We start from the raw sequence: 17,998 nt of genomic DNA, 5'->3' as shown, positions 1-17,998 counted from the left end.
CACACGTCTCTCTCCCCGCCACACGTCTCTCTCCCTTCCCCCCTCACGTCTCTCTCTCTCTCCCTTCCCCCCTCACGTCTCTCTCTCTCTCTCCCCTCCACACGTCCTCCCCCACACGTCTCTCTCCCCCCACACGTCTCTCTCCCCCCACACGTCTCTCTCCCCCCACACGTCTCTCTCCCCCCACACGTCTCTCTCCCCCCACACGTCTCTCTCCCCCCACACGTCTCTCTCCCCCCACACGTCTCTCTCCCCCCCACACGTCTCTCTCCCCCCACACGTCTCTCTCCCCCCACACGTCTCTCTCCTCCCCCCACGTCTCTCTCTCCCCCCACGTCTCTCTCCCCCACACGTCTCTCTCCCCCCCACACGTCTCTCTCCCCCCCACACGTCTCTCTCCCCCCCCACACGTCTCTCTCCCCCCCACACGTCTCTCTCCCCCCACACGTCTCTCTCCCCCCACACGTCTCTCTCCCCCCACACGTCTCTCTCCCCCCCACACGTCTCTCTCCCCCCCCACACGTCTCTCTCCCCCCCACACGTCTCTCTCCCCCCACACGTCTCTCTTCCCCCCCACACGTCTCTCTCCCCCCACACGTCTCTCGCCCCCGCCACACGTCTCTCTCTCCCCCGCCACACGTCTCTCGCCCCGCCACACGTCTCTCGCCCCGCCACACGTCTCTCGCCCCGCCACACGTCTCTCGCCCCGCCACACGTCTCTCTCCCGCCACACGTCTCTCGCCCCGCCACACGTCTCTCGCCCCGCCACACGTCTCTCGCCCCGCCACACCCGCCACACGTCTCTCGCCCCGCCACACCTCTCTCGCCCCGCCACACGTCTCTCGCCCCGCCACACGTCTCTCGCCCCGCCACACACGTCTCTCGCCCCGCCACACGTCTCTCGCCCCGCCACACGTCTCTCGCCCCGCCACACGTCTCTCGCCCCGCACACGTCTCTCGCCCCGCCACACGTCTCTCGCCCCGCCACACAGTCTCTCGCCCCGCCACACGTCTCTCTCTCTCTCCCCCACCCCACACGTCTCTCTCTCTCCCCGCCCCACACGTCTCTCTCTCTCCCCGCCCCACACGTCTCTCTCACCCCCCCCAACGTCTCTCCCTCAACCCTCACAATCTCTTCCCCTCCACACATCTCCCTCCTCCCCACACGTGTCTCCCCCCGTCACATCTCCTCCCCCCAACACACGTCTCCCCCCCAACACACGTTTCCCCCCCAACACACGTTTCCCCCCCAACACACGTCACCCCCCCCAACACACGTTTCCCCCCCCACACGTGTCCCCCCACAAGTCTCTCTTTCCTCCATCACATCTCCCCCCCTCCACACACGTCTCTCCCCCATCACATATCTCCCCCTCCTCACGTCTCTCCCCCCTCCGTCACATCTCCCCCCCCAACACGTCTCTCTCACCCCCACCATGTCTCTCCCTCAACTTCACAATCTCTTCCCCTCCACACATCTTACCCCTCCCCACATGTGTCTCCCCCGTCACATCTCCCTCCCCACACATCTCCCCCCTCCCTCACGTCTCTCCCCCCGTCACATCTCCCCCCCCCGTCACATCTCCCCTCTCCACACGTCTCTCCCCGCTCCGTCACATCTCCCCCCACATGTCTCTTCCCCCTCTACATATCTCCCCCCTCCCCACACACTCTCTCCCCGCCGTCACATCTCCTCCCCTCCGTCACATCTCCTCCCCTCCACACATCTCCCTGCCCCCACACATGTCCCTGCTGTCCCCCCCCATGTCTCTGCCTCCTGCTGCCCTGTTGCAGATTATCCTGGAGATGTTTGCGGATGGATCGTCAGCTGAAGATATCCAAGTTGCTCTGGCTCGGTACTTCCCAGAGGGTGCTCCTGCGAGCAGACAGGCGGTGAGCTCTGAGGCTGGGCGTTTCCACCAGTCAGCAGCCCCCCCATGCCCCCCCCAACCCCCAGCCCCGGACCCTCCTGTAGCGGGGACCCCGAGAGCGGTCAGTGTCACAGTCCCCTCTCAGACCCTGGGCCTGGTGGGTTTGTGATGCCCTGATCTAGGGTCAGCGATTGGGGTGGAGGTTCTGGCGGTGGAGGAGCGGTGGATGCGATTTTGAAATCATGACCAACTCCCCCCTGCCCCGTTTCCGGGAAGGAGAGATGTGTAGAGGGGAGAGTTTGCCCTCTCCTACAACTCTGTTTGCAATTCAAGGGGCATGAGGGGACAATGTGTTTTATGCTTGTTGGTTAGGCCCGGTATTATTTCGTGTTGCCCCGTCCCTAATTGCCCCTCCTTGAGAAGGTGGGGGGGGGGGTGTATGTGAGCTGCCCCCCTGCAGTCCCACGTTGCTGCAGGAACCCCCTCAGGGAGGGAATTCCAGGGACTTGGACCTGGCCACACACTGAAGGAATGGCCGGTATATTTCCGACTTGGGGGGGGGGGGGCTCTCGCAGGGGGCTGGCGTTCCCATGTATCTGCTCCCCCACCCACATGTCCTTCTAGAGGGTAGAGGGGCAGTAGGCGGGTTTGGAAGGTGCTGCCTGAGGAGCCTCGGTGAGCCTCCGCAGGGCGTCTCGTAGATGGTACACACTGCTGCGGCTGTGCCTGAGTGGTGACGGGGGAGCGGGGAGGGGGAGGCAGGTGGTGCAGCTGTCGGGACGGTTGGTGCGGGGCTGGGGGAGGAGGTGCGGGTGAACGACGAGCGGATCTCGGACACTGGCCTCGCACGGCTAACCCTGTCACTCTTCCACAGACGGCCTGCGACTCGCAGAAGGTCAGAGAGATCCAGGCGCAGTTCCAGGAGCTGGTGAGCCACCTCCTGCGCGACGATGCCTTCAGGACCTCCTTCTTGCAGGTGAGATGCGACGGCCGGTCTCTCTGTCGCGCACGCTGTCTCTTGCACACTCTCTCACTCGCACAATCTCTCACTCACACGCGCTCTCATGTACACAGTGAGCCTCTGCAGGGCGTCTTGTAGATGGTACAGACTGCTGTGGCTGTGCCTGAGCGGTGGGGAGGGAAGTGGGGTGTTTGTGGATGTGGAGCCAATCGAGCTGGGGGTGGGGGGGCTGCTCTGTCCCTGGACGGTGTGGAGCTTGTCGAGTGTTGTCGGAGCTGCCCCCCCCATCCAGGGGCAAGTGGGGAGTATCCCAGTACACTCCTGCCTTGTGCTGAGTCAGTGGGATGGGACGGAGAGGTGGCAGACGGAAGGGGAGTGACTCGGTACAGGATTCCCAGCCTCCGACCTGCCCCTGTGCCCCAGTGTGTAAGTGGGGCTGGTCCATGGTCAGAACCTGCCCCCCCGCCCCCCCCCACTGGACGTGATAGTGAGCTGTCGGGGGGGCAGGGGGAGGGGTCGAGTGATGGGAGTGCGTGATTGTGGACAGTGTGGGGCTGTGGACGCCCCCGGGCGCTATGGCGATGCGGGCCGCAGTGACAGGCTCCCTGTGTTGGACAGGACGAGATGCCGAAGCAGTACGGAGAGGAATTTCTGACGGTGCTGCAGAAGCTGCTGTGGGAGTATTTGCTGCGTTTGGATGGCACCCTGCCCCGGCTGCGCTTCGAACAGGTACGGGCTTGTTTGGGGGGGGGGGGGGGGTGCACAGGGGGAGGTGCGGGTGGGCTTGTGGCACAGGGCCCGGAGCTGGGCCCGGTGTGACGGGGATACCGGTGCGGGATGGAAGGCTGGCTGCTGCCGTGTGAGTCTCGCAGGGGGTGGTGCGGCAGTGCAAGGAGGGAGGGGCACGGGGGTGTAACGCTGGCTGGAGCTCGGACTGGGTATGCCTGCACGTCGGGGACGGGGACGGGGGTGCGGCCTGCGCGGTCGGGGACGGGGGTGCGGCCTGCGCGGACGGGGACGGGGGTGCGGCCCTGCGCGGACGGGGAGGGGGGACGGGGGTGCGGCCTGCACGTCGGGGACGGGGATGGGGGTGCGGCCTGCGCGGACGGGGACGGGGGTGCGGCCCTGCGCGGACGGGGACTGGGACGGGGGATGCGGCCTGCGCGGACGGGGTCGGGGACGGGGGATGCGGCCTGCGCGGACGGGGACTGGGACGGGGGATGCGGCCTGGGCGGACGGGGACTGGGACGGGGGTGCGGCCTGGGCGGACGGGACTGGGACGGGGGATTGCGGCCTGCGCGGACGGGGACTGGGACGGGGGATGCGGCCTGCGCGGACGGGGACTGGGACGGGGTGCGGCCTGGGCGGACGGGGACTGGGACGGGGGATGCGGCCTGCGCGGACGGGGACTGGGACGGGGGATGCGGCCTGCGCGGACGGGGACTGGGACGGGGGTGCGCCTGCGCGGACGGGGACAGGGACGGGGGATGCGGCCTGCGCGGACGGGGACTGGGACGGGGGATGCGGCCTGCGCGGGACGGGGGACTGGCGACGGGGGGTGCGGCCTGCCCTGGAGCGGGCCGAGCTCCCATCAGAGAGAGAACTGCGCTGCGGTTGTTGTCCACCCCACCCCACCCCCCCACAACCTCTCCCACCGGCCCCCCTCCCCCTTTACCTCGCACAGACTGACCTCGCTGTCTCCCCCTCAGCTTCGGGTAGCTGCCGACCCCTCGGACCCTCGCCACGCCGAGTTCCTGATTGGGTGCCTGCGGGATCTTGACCCTCAGTCGCTGCATTCCCTCGCTGCGGGCCTGGGCATGCCCGATCCCCAGGGCGGAGGTAGGTGGCCTGACCCGCTCCTCGGTCAGTGGGGGGGGGTGCCATGGTAAAGCACAGAACGCTGCTCCGTCGGGACCACCTCCCTTGCCACCCCCTCAGCGTCTCCCCAGACGCCAAACTATCGTCGGGGCAAACAGACGAATCTCAAGCAACGTGCCACCAGCTGCCCTGAGGCCGCGAGGAGAATCCGTGACAGGGGCTTGGTGAGACCACAGGGATCCAGAGGGCAGGGACACAGAGCCTTCGGCCCGACCTGTCCGTGCCGACCCTAATCCCAAACTATAACCAGCCTGTCCCCACGTCCCTCCCAAACCTTTCCCTGTCCGTGGTACTTATCCCAAATAATGTTGTGAACTCGAACCCTCCGTTCCCCGCAAGTGCGCCCTGAGCCCTTTGAGAGACAGCTAGGAGCTGCCGACGCCGGAGTGCGGAGCTGCAGAATGCAGCAGGGCCAGGCAGCAAGGGGACTGCAGGGGGTCCCGCTCCTGCGACACCGTGTTCACCCAGTTCCAGCCTGTGTTACCTCTCAACCCTGTCGCCGGTCGCAAAGGTCGGGGGTGGGGGGAGCTCGAAAGGCTGCAGCAGAGAGAAAACGCCTCCCTGCAACCGTTTGCAAGTCGTCCCAGTGGGAGCCGGGATTTTGGGGGCCAGGAAGAAAGGGGGGAGAAGGCTTGGGGTTGGGCGAGACTTGGAGGGAGTCACGGGAGCTGATGATGACAGGGCCTGACGCGTTCTCAAACCCCGTGTCGTCTTTCTCGCCACCCCCCCACCCCCCCGCAAGTGACCTCCAACCCACCCGCAGCCGAAGAGAAGCCGGAGTCCCCAAGGGGCTGCGTCCAGGGGGAGCCGAGGTGCCTGAGGGAGCCAACGGGGGATGCCAGGACAGGGCTGCAGCAGGCCCGAGGCCTCCGGGAACTGAGACCCCACAGAGGCGCGAGGGGGGCGTCGCATGGGAGAAGCCGCGCATCTCTCCGTCTGCTCGCTGGACCCCAAGGCGGAGACCCAATGAGAAGGAGTGAGTCGCTGGGGAAGGGGAGCTGGGGGGTGAGGGGAGAGAAGGGAGGGGACACTTTTGCACGGCAAACACTCCCTGTGGCTGACACAAGGGCCAGCTGAGGAATTCCGACAGACTCATGGCTTTCCAACACATCCCTGTGCACTATGGGTAATTCCCCACGGCTTAACCCACCCTAACCCGCACATCCCTGTGCACTATGGGTAATTCCCCACGGCTAACCCACCCTAACCCCCACATCCCTGTGCACTATGGGTAATTCCCCACGGCTAACCCACCCCTAACCCGCACATCCCTGTGCACTATGGGTAATTTCCCCACGGCTAACCCACCCTAACCCCCACATCCCTGTGCACTATGGGTAATTCCCCACGGCTAACCCACCCTAACCCGCACATCCCTGTGCACTATGGGTAATTTCCCACGGCTAACCCACCCTAACCCACACATCCCTGTGCACTATGAGTAATTCCCCACGGCTAACCCACCCTAACCCCCACATCCCTGTGCACTATGGGTAATTCCCCACGGCTAACCCACCCTAACCCGCACATCCCTGTGCACTATGGGTAATTCCCCACGGCTAACCCACCCAACCTGCACATCCTTGTGCACTATGGTAATTCCCCACGGCTAACCCTCCCTAACCCCCACATCCCTGTGCACTGTGGGTAATTCCCCACGGCTAACCCACCCTAACCCGCACATCCTTGTGCACTATGGTAATTCCCCACGGCTAACCCACCTAACCCGCACATCACTGTGCACTATGGGTAATTCCCCACGGCTAACCCACCCTAACCCGCACATCCCTGTGCACTATGGGTAATTCCCCATGGCTAACCCACCCTGACCCGCAACATCCCTGTGCACTATGGGTAATTCCCCACGGCTAACCCACCCTGACCCGCACATCCCTGTGCACTATGGTAATTTTCCCACGGCTAACCCACCCTAACCCGCACATCCCTGTGCACTATGGGTAATTCCCCACGGCTAACCCACCCTAACCCCGACATCCCTGTGCACTATGGGTAATTCCCCACGGCTAACCCACCCTGACCCGCACATCCCTGTGCACTATGGGTAATTTCCCACGGCTAACCCACCCTAACCCCACATCCCTGTGCACTATGGGTAATTCCCCACGGCTAACCACCCCTAAACCCCCACATCCCTGTGCACTATGGTAATTCCCCACGGCTAACCCACCCTGACCCGCACATCCCTGTGCACTATGGGTAATTTCCCACGGCTAACCCACCCTAACCCCACATCCCTGTGCACTATGGGTAATTCCCCACGGCTAACCCACCCTAACCCCCACATCCCTGTGCACTATGGGTAATTTCACACGGCTAACCCACCCTAACCCCCACATCCCTGTGCACTATGGGTAATTCCCCACGGCTAACCCACACATCCCTGTGCACTATGGGTAATTCCCCACGGCTAACCCACCCTGACCCGCACATCCCTGTGCACTATGGGTAATTCCCCACGGCCTTCCCACCCTAATCCGCACATCCCTGTGCACTATGGGTAATTCCCCACGGCTAACCCACCCTAACCCACACATCCCTGTGCACTATGGGTAATTCCCCACGGCTAACACACCCTAACCCCCACAACCCTGTGCACTATGGGTAATTCCCCACGGCTAACCCACCCTCACCCCCACATCACTGTGCACTATGGGTAATTCCCCACGGCTAACCCACCCTAACCCACACATCCCTGTGCACTATGGGTAATTCCCCACGGCTAACCCACACATCCCTGTGCACTATGGGTAATTCCCCACAGCTAACCCACCCTAACCCACACATCCCTGTGCACTATGGGTAATTCCCCACGGCTAACCCACCCTGACCCCCACATCCCTGTGCACTATGGGTAATTCCCCACAGCTAACCCACCCTAACCCACACATCCCTGTGCACTATGGGTAATTCCCCACAGCGAACCCACCCTACCCTGCACATCCCTGTGCACTATGGGTAATTCCCCACAGCTAACCCACCCTAACCCCCACATCCCTGTGCACTATGGGTAATTCCCCACGGCTAACCCACACTAACCCCCACATCCCTGTGCACTATGGGTAATTCCCCACGGCCTTCCCACCCTAATCCGCACATCCCTGTGCACTATGGGTAATTCCCCACGGCTAACCAACCCTAACCCGCACATCCCTGTGCACTATGGGTAATTCCCCACGGCTAACCCACCCTAACCCGCACATCCCTGTGCACTATGGGTAATTTCCCACGGCTAACCCACACTAACCCCACATCCCTGTGCACTATGGGTAATTTCCCCACGGCTAACCCACCCTATCCCGCACATCCCTGTGCACTATGGGTAATTCCCCATGGCTAAACCACCCTAACCCCCACATCCCTGTGCACTATGGGTAATTCCCCACGGCTAACCCACCCTAACCCGCACATCCCTGTGCACTGTGGGTAATTCCCCACGGCTAACCCACCCTAACCCCCACATCCCTGTGCACTATGGGTAATTCCCCACGGCTAACCCACCCTAACCCGCACATCCCTGTGCACTGTGGGTAATTTCCCACGGCTAACCCCCCCAACCCACACATCCCTGTGCACTATGGGTAATTTCCCACGGCTAACCCCCCCCAACCCGCACATCCCTGTGCACTATGGGTAATTCCCCATGGCTTACCCACCCTGACCCGCACATCCCTGTGCACTATGGGTAATTCCCCACAGCTAACCCACCCTAACCCCCACATCCCTGTGCACTATGGGTAATTTCCCACGGCTAACCCCCCCAACCCACACATCCCTGTGCACTATGGGTAATTTCCCACGGCTAACCCCCCCAACCCGCACATCCCTGTGCACTATGGGTAATTCCCCATGGCTAAGCCACCCTAACCCGCACATCCCTGTGTACTATGGGTAATTCCCCACAGCTAACCCACCCTGACCCGCACATCCCTGGGCACTATGGGTAATTTCCCACGGCTAACCCCCCCTAACCCCCACATCCCTGGGCACTATGGGTAATTTCCCACGGCTAACCCACCCTGACCCCCACATCCCTGTGCACTATGGGTAATTTCCCACGGCTAACCCACCCTGACCCGCACATCCCTGTGCACTATGGGTAATTTCCCACGGCTAACCCACCCTGACCCGCACACCCCTGTGCACTATGGGTAATTCCCCATTGCTAACCCCCACATCCCTGTGCACTATGGGTAATTCCCCATGGCTAACCTACCCTACCCCAAATCCCAGTGCACTATGGGTAATTCTGCATGGCTAACCCACCCTAACCCCGACATCCCTGTGCACTATGGGTAATTCCCCACGGCTAACCCACCCTGACCCACACATCCCTGGGCACTAGGGGTAATTCCCCACGGCTAACCCACACATCCCTTTGCCCTATGGGTAATTCCCCACGGCTAACCCACCCTGACCCGCACATCCCTGGGCACTATGGGTAATTCCCCATGGCTAACCCACCCTAACCCCCACATCCCTGGGCACTATGGGTAATTCCCCACGGCTAACCCACCCGAACCCACTCATCCCTGGGCACTATGGGTAATTTTCCACGGCGAACCCACACATCCCTGTGCACTATGGGTAATTCCCCATGGCTAACCCACCCTAACCCGCACATCTTTGAATTGTGGGAGAAAACTGGAGGGAACCCCATGCAGACACGGGGAGAATGTGCAAACTCCACACAGACAGTCGCCTGAGGGAGGGATCAAGCCCACGCCGCTGGTGCTGTGAGGCAGCAGGCCTAACCGCTGAGCCACGGTGCTGCCCAATTCACAGAAGGTTGAGTGAACAAATTCCAATTAGGTCTCAAGTCAGCCGAGCTGTCCCACTCTGGGACTGATAGCTGCACCGAGTGTCGTTATCTGACTGCCAATACAGGGAAATGTCCAATATGGCTGCAGTGGGAGAACGTCTTGCTTTGGAAGTCTGATTGTCAGGGCAGACCTGTGAGTGGGACACTTGATACTGGGGCAGAGAAGGCTGAGGACAGTGCATCAGACATTCTGAGCAATACTGATGAGCTGTGGGGTGGGAGTGGGCCAGTGGGATTAGTTTGGGGGATGGATACAGGGCTATGGGGAGGGAGCGGGGCAGTGGGATTAGTTTAGGGGACGGATACAGGGCTATGGGGAGGGAGCGGGACAGTGGGATTAGTTTGGGGGATGGATACAGGGCTATGGGGTGGGAGCGGGGCAGTGGGATTAGTTTGGGGGATGGATACAGGGCTATGGGGAGGGAGCGGGGCAGTGGGATTAGTTTGGGGGACGGATACAGGGCTATGGGGAGGGGGCAGGGCAGTGGGATTAGTTTGGGGGACGGATACAGGGCTATGGGGAGGGAGCGGGGCAGTGGGATTAGTTTGGGGGATGGATACAGGGCTGTGGGGAGGGAGCGGGGCAGTGGGATTAGTTTGGGGGATGGATACAGGGCTATGGGGAGGGGGCAGGGCAGTGGGATTAGTTTGGGGGACGGATACAGGGCTATGGGGAGGGAGCGGGGCAGTGGGATTAGTTTGGGGGATGGATACAGGGCTGTGGGGAGGGAGCGGGGCAGTGGGATTAGTTTGGGGGATGGATACAGGGCTATGGGGAGGGGGCAGGGCAGTGGGATTAGTTTGGGGGATGGATACAGGGCCGTGGGGAGGGAGCGGGACAGTGGGATTAGTTTGGGGGACGGATACAGGGCTGTGGGGGAGGGAGCGGGGCAGTGGGATTAGTTTGGGGGATGGATACAGGGCTGTGGGGAGGTAGCGGGGCAGTGGGATTAGTTTGGGGGATGGATACAGGGCTGTGGGGAGGTAGCGGGGCAGTGGGATTAGTTTGGGGGATAGTTGGCTGGGTTCACGTCGGGACGTCCTAAAGTCTGGCTGAGAGAAGGTGAGCCACTGTCCTTGCTGTGGCCCCTGTGCTCGGAGCTTTGTTGCTGTTTGTGATGTGGCTTGTTATAACATCTTCGTTTTCGTCCCCTGTTCCATCAGGAACCAGGAGGTCCTGGGTCCTATCCGCGTCTCTCGGCAGCATCCAGGCCTGGCAGAGTCAGGCGACGGGCTCGCAGCGCCCGCGTCAGGTAACGCACACTGCGTGGCACACTCGGCTCTCGCCGGGGTGGGTAGGTGAGATCTAACTGCAACAAGAACCTGCGTTTAATCTGCCATCGGCAGAGGGAATTCACCCTGACAGGTGTGAGACCGTGCGCTGAGGTGGAGGGAATGACACAACGGGGCGCCCGCTGGACACTGACAGGGGCAGAGAGGGTCCTGGGACACGTGTCCGCCAGCAGGCAGCAGGAAGGGGTTAGCGGGGCAGTTAGGGAGGGAGCTGGGTGGGGCAGGGGGTGTCACGTCTTTATCAGGCGTGGCACACGGACTGTGAGAGCCGGGAGGTGACGTCCCTGGGCAGGGCTTTGGTGAGGCCCACAGCGAGAGCACCGTGTGCAGTTCTGGTCCCCCCCCCCACTACACACTGTTGGAAGGATGTGATTGTACTGTGTGGGGTGGGGGGAGTGCAGAGGGAGGTTCTCCAGGACGCAGCGGTTTATCGACGGCGAGGGGCTGGATAAGGTCGGGTTGTTTTCGGTAGAGTTGGATTGGGCCGGGGGCGGGGGAGCCTGATAGAGGTGGATAAGGCTATGAGGGGTAGGGGCAGGGTGGTCAGATGCAGCTGCTCCCCTGAGTCGAAGAGTCAGTAACAAGGAGGGAGTGTCATTTTCACGTAAAAGGTTACGAGGGACTTGAGGGAAAATGTTTTCACCCAGAGGATGCAAAAGTGTGACTGGTGGAAATAGGTCAGCACAGAGACAGGTGGACTGATGGGTCTCTTCCATGCTGTATGGGCAGACCACACGGTTGGAGGGTCAGTGCTGAGGGAGCGGGTGCTGTCGGAGGGTCAGCGTCAAGGGGGCGCTGCACTGGCAGAGGGTCAGTGCTGAGGGAGCGGGCGCTGTCGGAGGGTTAGTGCTGAGGGAGTGGGCGCTGTCGGATGGTCAGTGCTGAGGGACTGGGCACTGTGGGAGGGTCAGTGCTGAGGGAGCGGGCACTGTCGGAGGGTTAGTGCTGAGGGAGCGGGCGCTGTCGGAGGGTCAGTGCTGAGGGAGCTGGCGCTGTCGGAGGGTTAGTGCTGAGGGAGCGGGCGCTGTCGGAGGGTCAGTGCTGAGGGAGCGGGCGCTGTCGGAGGGTCAGTGCTGAGGGAGCGGGCGCTGTCGGAGGGTCAGTGCTGAGGGAGCGGGCGCTGTCGGAGGGTTAGTGCTGAGGGAGTGGGCGCTGTCGGAGGGTCAGTGCTGAGGGAGCGGGCGCTGTCGGAGGGTCAGTGCTGAGGGAGCGGGCACTGTCGGAGGGTCAGCGCTGAGGGAGCGCTGAATGATACCCCTGCTATCTCGCAGTCTGTTGGGAGGGAAACAGTTGATCTGACGTTTTGTCACAGTGGCTGTTTGTGGGATCTTGCTGTGCAGTGATCACCAGCCTTGTCTCCTGCAGTGCAGCTCCTCCAAACACCAACGCTGCTTTGGACGGTGGTGGGGAGGGCGGTGTGAAGTGTTGACCGCATGAAATGCTGATTCACGTTTTCTTTGTGCCCTCGAACTCTCTCTCTCCTCCCTCCTCCCCAGGGCTCTCCCACCCGAACCCACACAGCGCCGAGCTGTCTGACATGATCTCGGATTCCGAGGACGAGGGCCACGACCCACTCGGTGGGAAGGTGAGAGACCCTCGCTGGGGTTTCCCTAGCCCACTCTGGGGGGCTTTGGGAGTCCGCGTGCCCTGGAAATTCTGGGGACTCTGGGAATTTAGCAGCGAGGAGCTGTTCCTTCATGGCTTGGTGGCCAGTGTTAGCCGCCTACTGAGTACTGGGCTGGCGGCTGGAGTGCACTGTCGTCTTCATCTGTGTGCGATCAAGGCCATGAGTATATACCTCCGTCGGTGTGTGCACAGGAGTGTATTATCGCTGGGCTGGGCCCAGCACTTATTGCCCCGTCCCCAGTTGCTCCCCTTGAGAAGGGTTGGGGGGGGCAGTAAGCTGCCCGCTTGAACCGCTGCAGTCGCACATGCTGTAGGGTAGACCCACAATTTCACCCTCACGGAGAGAATTCCAGGGATTCGGACCCAGCCACACTGAAGAGACGGCCGATTATATTTCCAAGTCGGGACGGACAGGGGGCTCGGAGCGGGCTGTTCCCATGTATCTGCTGCCCCTCCCCAACCCTTGTCCCTCTAGATGGTAGAGGGACAGTGGGGGGTTTGGAAGGTGGTGTGTGAGGAGCCTCGGTGAGTCTCTGCAGGTCGTCTCGTAGATGGTACACACTGCTGCGGCTGTGCCTGAGCGATGGAGTGGGGAGCGGGTGTTTGTGGATGTGGTGCCAATCAAGCTGGCAGTGTCGGGGGTGGCGGTGTCTGCTTTGTTCGCGGATGGTGTCGAGCTTCTTGAGTGTTGTCAGAACAGGGCAAGTGGGGAGTCAGGAGGGGAGTGTCTCGCTGCAGGAATCTCAGCCTCTGACCTGCTCCTCTAGCCGCTGTGTTTATGTGGGGCTGGTCCGTGTTCAGTGTCTGGTCAATGGGAGCCCCCAGGTTGTTGATACTGGGGGGGATTCAGTGAGGGTAACGTCATAGAACGTCAAGGGACGGTGGTTCAATTGTCTCTTGTTGGTGATGGGCACAGCCTGGGATTTGTGTGGCGCTGAATGTCACTTGCCCCTTGTCTGGATATTGCCCAGATCCTGTTGCATGTGAACACGGACTGCCTCAGTATGTGAGGAGTCACGAATGGTGCTGAACACGGTGCTATCATAGCGACCATCCCCATTCCTGACCTTCTGGTGGAGGGAAGGTCAATGATGAAGCAGCTGAAGGTGGTTGGGCCTGGGACACTCCCCTGAGGGACGCCTGCAGAGATGTCCTGGAGCGGAGATGACTGACCTCCCACAAACACGACCGTTATCCCATGTATCAGAGATAACGGGAACTGCAGATGCTGGAGAATCCGAGATAACAAAGTGTGGAGCTGGATGAACACAGCAGGACAAGCAGCACCTCAGGAGCACAAAAGCTATTGGAGCTAATGGGAACTGCAGATGCTGGAGATGCTCCTAAGATGCTTGGCCTGCTGTGTTCATCCAGCTCCACACTTTATTATCTCACCATTACCCATGTGTCAGGTGTAGCTCCAACAGCTGGAGAGTTTGCCCTCGATACCCATTGGTTCCAGTTTTGCTCGGGCTCCTTGATGCCACACTCGGTCGAATGCAGCCTTGATGCCAAGGGCTGTCACTCCCACCTCACCTCTGGGATTCAGCCGTTTAGCCCATGTTTGAACCAAAGCTGTAATGAGGTCAGGAGCTGAGTGGCCCCTGAGCAGGAGCTGAGTGATAGCCCTGTTACTGACACCTTCCATCACTGTACTGACGGCCGAGAGGAGACCGATGGGGCAGTAATTGGCCGGGTTGGATTTGTCCTGCTTTTTGAGTACAGGGCATACTTGGGCAATTTCCACATTGTCGGGTAGATCCCAGTGTTGTAACTGAACGGGAACAGTTTGGCTAAGGGAGCGGCAAGCTGTGGAGCACAAGTCTTCAGTACTATTGCTGGAATGTTATCAGGGCCCGTAACCTTTGCAGTATCCAGTGTCTCCAACTGCTTTTTGATATCATGTGGCACGAATGGAATTGGCTAAAGACTGGTATCTGTGACAGTGGGGACCACTGGAGGAGGCCGAGATGGATCGTGCATTCAGCCCTCCTGGCTGATGATCGCTGCAAATGCTTCAGCCTTATCTTTTGCTCTGATGTGCTGGGCCCTTCCATCATTGACGACGGGGATGTTTGTGGAGCCTCCTCCTCCAGTGAGTTGTTTAATTGCCCCTCACCATTCAAGACCGGATGTGGCAGGACTGCAGAGCTTAGATCTGATCCGTTGGTTGTGGGATTGCTCAGCTCTGTCTATCACTTGCTGCTTTCACTGCTGGTGTGTGAATAGTCCTGTTTGGTGGCTTCACCAGGTTAATACCTCACCTTCAGGTATGGCTGCTGCTGCTCCTGGCATGCCCTCCTGCACTCTCCATTCGACCAGGGTTAATCCCCTGGCTTGATGGTAATGGTTGAGTGGGGGATGTGCCGGGCTGTGAGGTTGTGCTGGAGTACAATCCTGCTGCTGTTGATGGCCCAAAGCGCCTCCTGGAATCCCAGCCTTGAGTTGCACGGTCTGTGCGAAGCCTGTCCCATTGAGCACAGTGATAGTCCCACACAACACGATGGAGGGTATTCTCGATGTGAAGACCTCCATTCGCCGTGCGGACTTTTCTGGGGGTGTTGGTGGGGTGAGTGCAATGGATGGCTGATGCCCCCTTGGGGGGTGGAGTGGGATGGCAGGGGTTGGGAGAGTTAAGGGGTTGACATGATGTCAAATCTCACCATGATGCCCCCTACCCCCCCACCCACCACCTCTCTGTTCTGTTTCCCGCCTGCAGGGCCCCCTGCGGCTGTACCACCGAACCAAGAACAACACCCTGATCCCGACTCTGGTCCAGCACCTTCGCCCGATTGCCCTGAAACCCTGCTACGTGGCCTTGGAGAGGTTAGCGGTGAGTCCTCGCACCCTCGGGGTAAGGGGCAGCCCGTCGCCGGGGAAATGTGGGGCTCTGTGAGCCCCTCTGCCGGCCGAGGCGGTTTCGGAGGCGTCTGTCTGAGGCACGGGGGAGCAAGGAGATGGGAAGGCCCTAGCCCACCTTTGGAAACACGGCAGTGGCAGTGGGCTTTTCCACAGATACCCCTTTGGGGGAATGTTTACCAACGCAGCTTCCAAGGATGCAAGTCCTGTCTGATGTAAAGCACCCCCACAGTCACCGAACTGCAACAATCCGTGCACACCTTCAGTCTGGAACTAAACTTGGCACTGAGCTGGACCAGGCATTAACACTGGCATCTCAGAGCTGGCGTTCCCGGTTCCGAGACACGGAGCGTCCCGACACGGGCGGGTTGCGGCAGGGGTTCGGGATGTGTCGGTGACTGGGTGCAGGCCTGGGGAGTGCCAGTCCTCTCTGACCCGGGCAGGGGATGATGAGGGTGGCGGGAGGGTGGGGAAGGAGAGCAATGGGTGTCTTCACCGTGTTCCCCACAGCCCACTGAAGTCGTCCCAGGAGCACACTGAACGCACGCCCCCTTCTCTGTTCTCTTCCAGAGGCCGACAGTGAGCTGGCAGCCGTCCCCGCTTGTCCCGCGTTGATCGCACTCTGGCCGGCACCCGACACCACCACCGTTGAGGCTGAGCCAAGCCTCCCCTGTGCCTGGGACATTTGGTGGGAGCAAGGTTTGAGGTGGGGGGGGTGGGGTGGGGGTGCTGCCACACTGCCGGCGGTGCTCACCAGCCGACGTGGGAGGTCAACAGACATGTAGAACATAAGCTCACTGCTGTCCCAAGATGGTGGGAAGTTTACGTGTACACCTTTCTCCCCGGATGGTATTTATTTTTCTGAAGGTCGACCAGGAAGGTTCGGATCCGTGTGTGTGTGTGTGTGTGTGAGGGAGAGAGAGAGAGAGAGCGAGAGGGAGACTTCGCATTCAGGGAACGGTGGGAATCTGTTTGCCCGCACTTTCTTTGCTCTGTATTTCTGTCTTGTACTTTTGTTTTAGGAACATGCAAAATGTGAGTTGTTTTTATTTAAGAAATGGGTTAGGAGACGAATGTTGTTATTCTGAATAAATTAGTGGAAGGCAGCGTGTCGGACTCGTTACTGGGGAGGGGCAATGGGGAGCGTCTCTCTCCGTTATCTGCAGGAGCAGTTAATTGTCGTCTGTTTTCCATCCTTTCTCACCACCTCCCTGTGGGGTTTATGACAGCTGAGACTGTGCAGAGCCTCACATCCTGTTTTCCATGTGCCTTGCGTTACCTGTAGCAAGAATGCCCAGCGCAGAGGGAGGTACTGGTAGGGGAGCCGATCTGGCCATTGCCCTCGCGTACACCAGGAGAGAAGCTTCAGAAGGGAGCGTGCAATGTGCACAATTTATTTTCCCCGCTCACCTTCCTTTTTCCAAACTGTTTATCTCCGTTTCCACTGCCACGTTGTCTGTTGCTGCATTTTAAAACTAAATTCTCCCCCTCATCCCTGCACCGCTCGACCAAAACCATCTACCTCTGTCTGCCTCGTCCTTGCGCCATAAGCGCAGGGGAACAGCTTCCCACTATCTCCCTTGTGTGAGCCTGTCACAATTCTGTCCGCCTCGGTCAGTCTCCCCCCTGCAACCTCCTTTACTCGGAGCTGAGCAGCCCCCGGTTTCTCCCAACCTCACCTTCTGGATGAACACCCTCATCTCCTTCTTTAAGTGGAGAACTGGAAACGACTCTCTCGTTGCAGCCTTACTACAGCGTTCCAGAAGTTCAGCAGGACTTCCTGATTTTTGTACTCCATGCCTCTACTTGTGAAGCCCGTTGTGTCCTACCATCTTCAAAGATTGATGCACACGAGACACGAGTCCTATCGGTGTCTGTGCTCAGACTTGTAAGTCCACTTTGCCTCTCCCTTCTGTCAAGATGCATCATCTTCACCTTGCTGTATGTTTGCCACTGCCACCTGTCAGTCTGTTTGCTGTTGGGGAAGGTAGTGGTGTGGTCGTGTCACGAGACCTTTACAATTAAAAGTAAGGCCTAGGGTAGAGTTATAGAGCAGAGACCCAGGGATTCAGGTCCATAATTCTTTGAAGTTTGCACCACACACAAACGGGGCAGTTAGGAAGATGCTTAGCACGCTTGCCTTCATTACTCAGACCTTGGAGGTGTAAGAGTTGGGATGTCGTGTTTAGCTCGTACAGGACATTGGGGTGATCTCTTCCAGAGTACTATGTCCAATTCTGGTTTCCCTGTTATAGCAAGGATGTTATTGAGCTGGAGAGGGTTCAGAAGAGATTTATCAAAATGTTGCTGGCAATGCAGTTTGAGTTGTAAGGAGAGGCTGGGGCTGTTTTCCCTGGAGCATGAGAGGGTGACCTTATAGAGGTTTGAAAAATCATGAGGGTTCATAGATAAGGCGAATGGCAGATATCTTTTCCCTAGGGTGGGGGGATTTCAAGACTAGAGGGCACATTTTTAAGGTGAGAGGAGAAAGATTAGAAAAAAAGACACGGGGGCAGTTTTTTCTGTCCAGAGCAGTTTGGGGGGGTGGAGTGAACTTTTAGACGAAGTGGTAAATGCTGCAACAGTTATAACATTTAAAAGACATTTGGATAAGTACCATGAGTAAGAAATGTTTGGATGGATATGGGCCAGGAGCAGGCAGGTGGGACT

At 59.8% G+C, this 17,998-nt stretch overlaps 1 protein-coding gene across 3 annotated transcripts; it reads left to right on the top strand.

Moving 5' to 3' along the window:
* Positions 1 to 1,798: 1,798 nt before the first annotated feature.
* LOC125450640 (TERF1-interacting nuclear factor 2-like) lies at positions 1,799 to 16,434 on the top strand. Of its 3 annotated transcripts, XM_059641772.1 has the most exons (8): positions 1,799 to 1,893; positions 2,746 to 2,847; positions 3,451 to 3,561; positions 4,542 to 4,671; positions 5,453 to 5,686; positions 10,715 to 10,803; positions 12,340 to 12,428; positions 15,189 to 15,295. In XM_059641772.1, the coding sequence occupies exons 1-7, from the start codon at positions 1,807 to 1,809 to the stop codon at positions 12,382 to 12,384; spliced, it is 798 nt and encodes a 265-aa protein (XP_059497755.1). In that variant the 5' UTR covers positions 1,799 to 1,806; the 3' UTR covers positions 12,385 to 12,428; positions 15,189 to 15,295. The 3 variants fall into 3 exon arrangements, with proteins under 3 accessions (XP_059497755.1, XP_059497754.1, XP_059497753.1); XM_059641771.1 differs by lacking the exons at positions 1,799 to 1,893; positions 2,746 to 2,847; positions 3,451 to 3,561; positions 4,542 to 4,671 and adding an exon at positions 15,899 to 16,434 and having other exon boundaries at positions 4,985 to 5,686; XM_059641770.1 differs by lacking the exons at positions 1,799 to 1,893; positions 2,746 to 2,847; positions 3,451 to 3,561; positions 4,542 to 4,671 and adding an exon at positions 15,899 to 16,434 and having other exon boundaries at positions 4,985 to 5,686; positions 15,189 to 15,302.
* Positions 16,435 to 17,998: the final 1,564 nt, after the last annotated feature.

Source organism: Stegostoma tigrinum, chromosome 43 (genome assembly GCF_030684315.1).
Source record: "Stegostoma tigrinum isolate sSteTig4 chromosome 43, sSteTig4.hap1, whole genome shotgun sequence".
In the NCBI taxonomy this organism is placed as follows: Eukaryota; Metazoa; Chordata; class Chondrichthyes; order Orectolobiformes; family Stegostomatidae; genus Stegostoma; species Stegostoma tigrinum.
Note: the sequence above shows the minus strand (reverse complement) of the source record. Positions and strands in the feature narration are given on the sequence as shown.

Bases quoted from the DNA above. Each gene is read 5' to 3' on its own strand.
- LOC125450640 (XM_059641770.1), top strand. From the start codon at position 5,112: ATGCAGCAGGGCCAGGCAGCAAGGGGACTGCAGGGGGTCCCGCTCCTG. The intron at 5,687-10,714 runs GTGAGTCGCTGG...CTGTTCCATCAG, and splicing joins CGGAGACCCAATGAGAAGGA to GAACCAGGAGGTCCTGGGTC. The intron at 15,303-15,898 runs GTGAGTCCTCGC...GTTCTCTTCCAG, and splicing joins TGGCCTTGGAGAGGTTAGCG to AGGCCGACAGTGAGCTGGCA.